At 38.7% G+C, this 10,200-nt stretch overlaps 1 protein-coding gene across 1 annotated transcript; it reads right to left on the reverse strand.

Annotated features, from left to right (window-relative positions):
• Positions 1 to 3,110: 3,110 nt before the first annotated feature.
• Positions 3,111 to 4,766, reverse strand: LOC6651229 (glucose transporter type 3). Its single transcript, XM_002072870.4, has one exon. The coding sequence runs from the start codon at positions 4,693 to 4,695 to the stop codon at positions 3,205 to 3,207; it is 1,491 nt and encodes a 496-aa protein (XP_002072906.2). The 5' UTR covers positions 4,696 to 4,766; the 3' UTR covers positions 3,111 to 3,204.
• Between the last annotated feature and the right edge of the window lie 5,434 nt (positions 4,767 to 10,200).

Raw genomic sequence — 10,200 nt, forward strand, 5'->3', positions numbered from 1 at the left:
CACGAGAACTTTATTTATTTATTCCATTTGATTCAGACAGGTCTGGGGAATAATTAATTTTCCATTTCAGTTACAGGAATTATACATTATAATTTCGTTTATCGGTTAGGCCTTAAGCAATCGAGAGACATTCATAATTAACGATCAAGAAACCCGACCCCGAAGCGAAACATTTTAATCAGCCCCTGCCTGCCTGACCAGAGTGTGTGCACACATGGCGGAGTCCTCCATTAATTTATGCCCCCAGCGACATGGCGATCCGTTCGGAGAACGATCCCAGCGGGGCAGGTAAGCAAAATGAGAAATTTATCAAATTTATTGGAGGGAATGAATTGAGATATAACTCAAAGAAATTACAAAGACAAGACGGCGGCCCAGGTATGTATATACATATGTACACCGTCTGTACATACACCAAAATGGAGACTTAAAAAACCTAATAAATAATCGAAACAAACGAACGAAAAACAAAAGGTGGTGTACCAACTGCTCACAAGGTCCTCCTGTCCCTCTCACAGGCCGCTGCTATTGGCCATTGGCAGAGGGCGTCCCACGGTTTAGCTACCGCTTGTGAGAGGAGAGGCAATCGCAGCATTGGACCAGCCGGACTCGAACTCGGACTTGGCGACCTCATGCTGAGGCCGTAATTAAAAGTCATAAACTATTTTTATGGTGCCTCGTATATTTGACGCTCAGCTGCGACCACAAAATGTCAACTGACCGAGCTCTGGTCTACTCTAGTCTCTTCTCTGTTTCAATTTGCATGCGGCGCTCGTGGGAAGCTGGCACAGGGACAGGTGATCAGACGCATTAGTTTAATTAATTGCGGATAAATAAATAAACAGAAATCATGAGAAATTGCAATTGAAAATGGTCAAAGTGAAATGAGAGCTAAATGTACATAAGTGGATTAAAATTATATATTCATATTCATAAATGAGTAAACTTGTACAATTTCTATCTCGGGCAATTCTATAGATCTTTTTGTATGTATGTTTATTATTATTTATAATATTTTACATTGAGTCTAGTGAATACTTTCAGCCTTAAGGTGATGACTCATTTTTAATCACCTCGAATGTTGCCAGATGATTCGAATGGTTTTTAAATGTCAAGCAATAGAAATCGCTGATTCTCTGATATTCGTGTTTTAAATATGGTATATTTGTAGCAGTTTTAATTTGAAATCTCTGAAATATTTACCAATAATGCACCAATAACAAACCAATTCTTAAAATTGCCAAATGTCTTTGTTTCTAACCAAATTAAGTAAACCAAAACTTTATAATTCATTTTTGATCACAAAAGCTATACATAAGACATTAAAAAAGTATATACAATTCTCCTTTGTCAAGGAGTTTTCTAATTTTGGAGAGCAACTTTTGGTTTCAATGTGCCATTTATCGCAATATTCCACTCGTAAGAATGCAAACTGAGTTTGCAGTGGCTTATTAATTGGACTTTATGATCATCTAAATCATTTGACAACATGCAAATTAATATTTATACACAGACAAGTTTGCATTTAGTAGTCGTTGCTCTGGAACTTGATTCCACCCGTTTTGTGTTGCTGATGTCGCTGCTGTTGCTCATGTTGACGATGTTGCTGCTGCTGTTAATGCAACTTGCTGCACACACACAAGCAATAAATTCATAAATGTGCCACATTGCCAATGAATTTACAGTGTAAACATAATTTTTAATTACGGAACAAACGCAAATAATGAGACAAAGACGACAGCCACTGCTTCTGCCATGTGCAAGAGTCTTTTAAGTAAGTGAAAAGGATTTATGGAATGAAACGTGTTGAAAGTTAAGGCGGATATAATAACTGGATATTTAAGGAAGGAATTTATACCTATTTTTTTACAAAAATTAAAACAAAATTTACTTTACAAAAACCATTTATTTTTAATATACACATTTTTTTATTTTTTGATTTCAAGTTGTTTTCTTTTAATGTAGAAAAATATAAACTTCGCAACGAAAAAAAAAAGTATTAGTTAATTTTAAAACTAATATTGACTTAAATCTTCTTTAAATCGGATTATCTACTTAATTTTAGAGATAAGTTAGTATTCATTCAGTTATTCTCAATTTACATTGAATTGTATTTACTTCCATTTTAGTCAGAAGTGTGCAACGCATTCAAAAAAGTATCACTCTACAGAACATATATATTTTTGATCAGCTCGACGAGATGAGTTCATATAGCAATGTCCATCCATCTGTCTTAGCTAAACTAAACATAAAATTTTGCTTGTGAAAATATATACATACATATACACTTCAACCATTGATTAATTCTTATTCGGTCGGATTGGATTATTATATTATGTATATAGCTGAAATAGGAATGAACTTGGCTATTTTCAGTCCGACTTCAATCAAAGTTCTTATTATTAATAACAGATTTTAAAGTGCCAAGGGATAATTAGTTTTAAAAATTAACGGGGCGCAATTACTAAGCCAGATAATAATGTCTCTAGATATTATAGTCCTCGAAAAAATACGTTTTGTTTGAAGTACCTAGAAACGGTGGTTCAATCTTATAGTATTCGAGATCTATGTGACGGATAGACGGACAGACGTACAGACATGTAGCTAAATCGACTCTGTTGTTGTTGCTGATCATGAATTTATATATGGGGTTTTAAAAGCTTCCTTCTGCATGTTACATACATTTTGGCGACTTTAATACACCAGTTCACCCTATTCACCCTTTACATAATATAGTTGTCCATTTTTTAAGAAAATTTTGGAATTATAGTATATATATACTAGTTTAAATGACTTCAGAGTTAAAACTAGATTGTCAGAATTATAGATTATAAATGACAATAATAATCTATAATAGATATAATCTATAATTCTGCCAATGTTGTTCAAAATTGGATTACTGTGTTACTTAGCTGTCATATAAACATCGCATGAAATAGAATGCAATATTACTTTTAAACTGTAGGTAAGAAAAGAGAAACAAAAAAACTTCCAAGGTTATACAAACATCGGCACGTCAGAAGTTAGCTCTGAGCCTCTTGTATTTACCTGTGCCATTAGCTTTGAAACAGGTATTCGAAGACAACGTATTGAAAAATACTAAATAACTGTTTCTTGAAAGCATTTCAATACTTTTAATTTGTTAGTCAACTTGTAAATATGAAGTTCACCTCTCGTTTATTTCACTTATTAGATTATTGGAGTTCATGAACTCGAGGCATCTGTGCTCGATCGAATTGTTGCGATTTCTTCACTGTTCATGAGGCCTTTCAATTTCTTCATTATCTGTTGGGTTGTCAGACCCTTGGTCTCTGGCAAAAAGAGCATCGCAAAGATGCAAGAGACTAGTGACATGATGGAGAAGAGGAAGAATATCCTTGGTGGGCCGAAGTTCTGGTAGCTGGCGGAATACCATCTGATTAGTACGAAGGCTGTTAGCCAGTTCAGAGTGGCCGAAACCGAGCAGACAAATGGCCTCATTCTAGGCACAACAATTTCCACATTGATCAGCCAGGCCAATGGCCCGAGGCCAGCGGCATAAGCTCCCATGAAAATACATAGACTGACCAGACTCCCAGCCGATAGAAGTCCAGTGTAGCTTTTCATTTCGAAAATGAAGCCCAAAAACAAGGCACTGAAAAACAGAGCAATTGAGGCCACTAAAAACAAGGTTCGCCGTCCAATGCGATCCACGACAAAGACGCACACTAGGAAGCCTATAATCTGTAATGCAAATGTCATCATAATCCACAACCTTGCAATATTCAAATGCTGCAGAATATGAGGCACAAAGAGTGTGAAAATAATGCCGCCGGAAAGCTTCTGCAGGATCAATAGAGCGGATGCTCGACACATGCTTCGCCTGGTCTGCTTACGTTTGAATCTTGCCCAAAAGTGTCCGCGAATATTGGTAGTACTGCGCGAAGTATCCACGGCCAACATACGCATCTCTTGTCTGACGTCGTAGTCTTTCCCTCTCAGCCAATGAAGCACCGCCTCAGCTTTCTCCATTCTGCCACGTCGCGCAAGAAACACCGGCGATTCGGGCACAAATATCACCAAGAGGCACAGCCACATTAAGCAAAAATTAAGAATATTCGTGATTTTCAGCTTAATAAACTCGCCCTGAATGAAACTGTAAATCACCCCGAAACTGACAGCGCCCGCGAAAACGCATCCCGCTGCTCCACGTTGATGCAACTGGGCGATTTCCACACTGTACACGGGCACAGCCACGCACAGTCCACCGCCACACATGCCCAGGCAAAAGCGACCCGCATAGAGCCAAATCTCATCCCGGGCACACACAATCAGGCTCCAGCCAATACTATAGGGTAACAATTGAGAGAGTATAACAAACCTTGAACCGTAGTAGTTCATCAGGATGCCCATGGGCAGGCACCAACTGGCAGCTCCCAGAGTCAAAATGGCGCACACCCAAGTCCATTCCGCCTCTGTGGGTGTAAAGTCATAGCCTTTCCCATTCAGTACTGCATGCTCGGCCGTAGCCGTCCAACCCACCGAAACTCCAAAACAAAAGGTGCTAATATTGCTCAAAATCACAGCCAGGAAAAATCTTTTATTCTTCGCCGGAATGCTGGGACCCACCGATTCGGTTTCATTGGGAGCATTGTTCTCAATTCTTGGACTCCTTCTGGGCCAAATCGGAGAAACGCTTGGCAATACCGTATCCATGAAGATGATGATTCTAAAGAAATGATTTTAAAATTAAATTTAAATTTATTTTAAAATTAAACACAAAGTAAACTATATATGATGAAAAAAATGATCAGATTTCTTTCACCTTGGCGGGAACTGTCGACGGACTGTTTCTAATTATTCTATAGTTAGGTTACATCGGTTATGTAATGATGTTGGTCTTGAATAAAGATAACATAAGCAAGCAATCCGATTTATGGTATTGCATTTCCAAAGTACCATTCCTGGAGCACATTGACAATAAACTGACATCTGCAAATATTTGTTAAGCCTCCTGCTCTGCATCCGCACCCAAAGGCAACGCCCATGAGCTCAACTGGGGGGACCCATATGTACGTACCCACATGGCATGTGAATGTATCTGTGTATCAGTGTGTCTGTGTCTGTGTCAGTGTCTCTGTATGTATTTCTGGCAAGTGCAAATATTTATGCGTATTTGATAGCACTAATGGGCCATTAAATGCGTACGCAAATACACACACGTACACACATGCAGGTCGAGTGCGAGTGTGTGTGCGTGTGTATCTAAACGAGCCTGTGTGGGTGCAAGGATGAAAATGTACCTAAGCGAATCTAAATGGCATCGGGGGCACCGAACATGCAAAATCATGTACTCGTAAATCTCTTTAATGCCAACGGCCTCCGGGAACGGCAGCAGGTGGGGGGACTAGGTTGGGGTTGCGCTTGGGGTTAGGGGAAGACTCGAAGATTGACTGGGGTTTCTGGGTTACCCAGAGCCCACACACTCTCACACGCATGACATGGTGGATGCCTGGCAAGGGAATGCGGAAGTGGATGGGCCACTACTCCTGGTTGGATGGTTGGTTCGTAATGGAAGTTGATACGTTCCACCGGATACGGATGCGGGCGTGGGTGCGGGTGTTTTTGTATGCTGGCTTGGGCGTAAGGTGCTTCGAATACGTATTACGTAACTAACGAAAATTAACGTTAATAGCCTTGAGTATCAACATAATGGCAGTAGCTTCACTGGCGCAGAGTCGAACAGGACGCCTGTTGGTTGCGCCTTTTTCAATTGGAAGGCTGGGGCTGGGGCAGAGGAAGAGGGCGTTGAAACCATGCCGAGGTCCTGCCGGTTCACTCGACATCCATATAAATTTCAAAAAACTCATTCCGGACTTGGGTGAAACGTGAAAATATTGTTACGACCTCTTCTGCTCCTTTCCGATACCGCTTCTATGGCAAAGTTTTGGCACCTTCCTACCCCACCATTTGCCAGATTCCTGCCATCGATATAAATTTGATTTTAGTCGCCATATTACGATACCCAAGCAGTTAATTGAGAAAAAGTGATGCAGCAGTTTTTAATTATGCTGTGATTGCTAACAAGAGACTAGAATTGCCTAACCACATAGTTGACTAGCCCATTTCGTTAAAAATTTTATCATAGAACAGACAAAAAACTTATTAAACAAAAAATAGATATCCAAGAGCCTTTTGCGTTTATAATATTACCAATCCATCTTCTTCTTTCTAGTGTAAGTCAAGAATTTAAAACTTTTTGCATATTTTTCCTTTAAATAAAACTCTATCTAATTGATTGATTGCATTTGAATATTTTAAAGTGCTATAACTTATTTGGTTAACAAGTTTTTTCTTATATAATATATTCGTAAGCTAATTAAGCTATTCTCTAGCCAAAGATTCATTACAATAAAACTGAGTTTTCAATCCAATTGCAAAAGCATTCAAAACAACAAGCATAACAACAAATGAAATAGTTTGTACTCTAAATCTAGTCACCGACTTGCGACTGCTCTACAAAATTTATAAGCTTGAAGTTCCCGCTTTTAATCTTTTTCTACTGATTTTTGGGATTTTGATATTGATTCTATATGCTGGTAAGGGTAGATGAGTTTCAAAATGAACAATTCCATACAGTTTTTTCTTGGCGTATCTTCAAGTAATGCTATCAAAACATTTACGTTATAAAAAAGACAGAGTTATCAACCCAAGAACAGCTCAAATAGAATTATAAACCTACATTTCTCATTAAAAAAGACAAATACCATGTCTCCGTAAGAGTAAAACTGAGTTGAAACCAACATTCTGCGTATTGTGTGTACGTATAAATATCGTAAATTTTTATTGAACAGCTTTCGTGATCCTTTTTCGCATTGAAATCGAATGAAATTCAGTTTGTTGCTAGCTTGTTGCTGTCCCCCAGAATACATCCCCATTGAATTGGGTTTGCTCTCGGTCTGATGTGTCGACGCTGATGCCGATGCCTTCTCCACTTCTCCATTTCTCCACGACGACGATGGCGATGAGGAAAACGCAATAAGCAGTTAAAAAATACTCGTAATTGCAACGGGATCCAAACCCCTCGAGACGAACATCGTATATGCTTCATATGAGCTGATGTTGTTTGTGTCGTTGCCTGCCATTGTTGCTGGAGTGGAACGTGCCCATTGACAATGACTTCGACCACCACGATTTCGATGGGGAACAAGAATAGGAATGGTACTCAAAGGACTCGTTTTTGTAAAAATTCATGAATTTCAAACTGAAATTGCTTTAAAGTGCGTAGCTTAAAGAATTTTTAAATTTTGTTGTTATTTTTTGTGGATAAAAGTTGAACAAACAAAAAGAAGGCAAAACATATCAATAAGGAATGCATATATATAAGCACGAGTATGGCAATTATTTGTATGGTTCAGTTAACGTCGTTTTTATAAAATATTAAAGATATTATAGTAATGAGGAGAGACTCTATTTTGCCCTCCATTCCGTTTCCTTTATTTCAGTTAATATGGACTTTTTTATACTCTACTTTCATTCTCTTCAGAGGGAAGACTAAACAAAACCCTTGTGCAGTATATACATTGGGCGACTATTTCAGTCTATTTTTTTTTCTTTGCCCTTCTCTTGGTTTGTTAGTTTTTCTTTTTGTCCATTCGTTATTGCCATAATATTGCTTGGCCATGTTGTTGCTGCTGCTACTGCTTTCTACCATTGTTGTTGTAGTTATAATGGGCTAGTGCCATTCCGGAGCGCTTGGCAGCGGCAAAAATGTTTCACAAATGGGTTCATATTTTAACGTTTAATGTAGCGAAAATGAAGCAAGGATTTATGAAATGCGCACGTTGCCCTAAGCGTCCCTTTCACTCCCAATGATGGCAAAAATGGCAGCGACTACACAAAAGCCAGCGAAGTGCAAATCAGAAATCAATTGCATTATTAGAAGAATGCTCGTAATGGCAGAGGCGTATTAAGAAAAATCTCATTTGATTTGAACTTATAGCCGAAACTGTCTAGACTCCAGACTTGCGCGTTTCCAGTACATCTTCATCTTATGCGAGGGAGGCAAAAAAAAGTAGGAGAATAACTTTTGAAGGCCTCTAATATTTGTTGGCCTTAAAGCAACATAGATAATGCCACCGGTGTCTGTAATGGTCAATAGGAAATGATGAAAATGCCATCCAGCCGGGTCTAAACTTCGCTTAAATATTGCTAATCGACTGCTATGGGCACTTGACGCCAACGGTTGCCAGGATATTCCCGGGCTGCCAGCCACGCCACTCCGCCGGGGACCTTGCCGTACGCCAGGGATCAAGTAAATTGCGAAAACTATGTGCAAGATGGGCTGTTATTGCAGCCGAAACGCTTGTAATGATGACTCTAAGTGTCGTTTCCTTAAGTGTATTACCTATAAAAAATTTATACAAAGATGCTGCCGAATTACACGGTCACGAGCTGAAACATTCCCATTGCCATTTCCACCACCATTATATTGCCAAAGGTATATATACATACATACCCACAACAAATAGATACAGATACAAATATTGTTCCAAACAAAGGGGGAGAAGAGAACATGCAGCAGTATCAGAGCTACCTAGCCCCTGGGTTTCAAGTCATCTGCCCTGCCTCCTTCCGATAAGCAAGGTAAGGGCAGACACAACAACAACCCAGTCGCCTTTTGCGTCTCAGCGATAAAATGCAACATTAAATTGCTGATTTTTTCTTCCACTTATATATATAAATTTTTTTTGGTTGTAACCCGCATTGGCATTGGCCTCGGGCCGGAGACCCTGGCTCCAGTGTCTCAAGTGGAATTGGCAGCAGTTCATTAGGGTAACATTTGGCTTGGGATTGCGTTTACAGTTGGGTTTGGGATAGGGTTTGGGGTTGCTAGCCACGAGCTATGCATATCATAAAATTGCTATCCATAATCTGTTCAGGTCTATAATTCTGACAAATATAAATGAATTACAACCAAAATATGTCAGTCTGAAAAAAAAAACCAGAGGGCCGGGGCTAACTTCGACCGCGTCAAAGTTTGTATACCCTTGCAACTTTTATGGTAACTCTTTCCTTACCTAAAGCCATCAAAGTGAAAAAACGTTCAAGCTAAAAAGGCTAACATTTGCGAAAGAACGGCCTACAATCTTAGTATAGGAAATAACGAATATTTGATCAAAGTCACTGTTTTCCACCGATCGTTCCTATGGGAGCTATATGATATAGTAACCCGATATTTATCAAATTCGGCACAGTCATTAACAGATATATTAAACTAACAAATATTTAATTTAAAAGCAATCGCGTCAAAAGTAACGAAGTTATTGACAAAAGTCACTGTTTTCGAAAGATCGTTTCTATGGGAGCTACGTGATATAGTCACCCGATCTTGATCAAATTTAGCACAGTCGTTTATATGTATAATTAATTCACCAATATGAAATTTCACGACAATAGCTCAGAAAATAACGAAGTTATTAAGAAAAGTCACTGTTCGTGACTTTGCTATTTGTATGGGAGCTATATGATATAGTGGTCCGATCCGGCTGAATCCGAGATATACAACGCCTGCAGTATATACAAGCCTACATGCAAAATTTCAGCTCTGTAGCTTTTACGGTCTAGGAGGAGTTTGCGTTGATCCAGACGGACGTTGCACACTTCTGACCAAAATTAATATACCCTTTTTGCAAGGGTATAACAATGTTTTTCAGGTTACCCATCGATTCTAATTACCTAAGTATACGTATTGGCAGATTTCTTTATCAATATTCCAAGATGTGTACTGCTATTTAATGGTTATCAAAGCTGAAGTATACTTTAGGAATTCGAAGGAGTATCAAATTTTGAGAAGACACTCAATTTACTTAGCTAAACAGTTGAAATGTATCCATTACCAAATGTTTTTTCTTAGCACCCGTCTTAAAGATAAATCTTCACACTTTGAACTCCTTTCGGAATTCTAATATTTTCTCATTAATGAAAGGCGTAAATATTCCAATTAAAAAGAGGAAATGGCAAAAGGCGTACTATTTGCGATATAAAATGCATAAATTTAATTGAGCAAACTGGTTCCCAGCCAACTTGGTTGGTGTCCTGCATTGGCAGGCTGGTATTGCCGTGTCCGTTCCCTTGGCGCTCGTAGTTTATGTTTACATTGAAATTAAAATAAACGCCAAAATGAGATTTATTCAATGTTTGTATTAAGCTCCTGTCCAA

Source organism: Drosophila willistoni, chromosome 3R, assembly GCF_018902025.1.
Source record: "Drosophila willistoni isolate 14030-0811.24 chromosome 3R, UCI_dwil_1.1, whole genome shotgun sequence".
Classification (NCBI taxonomy): domain Eukaryota; kingdom Metazoa; phylum Arthropoda; class Insecta; order Diptera; family Drosophilidae; genus Drosophila; species Drosophila willistoni.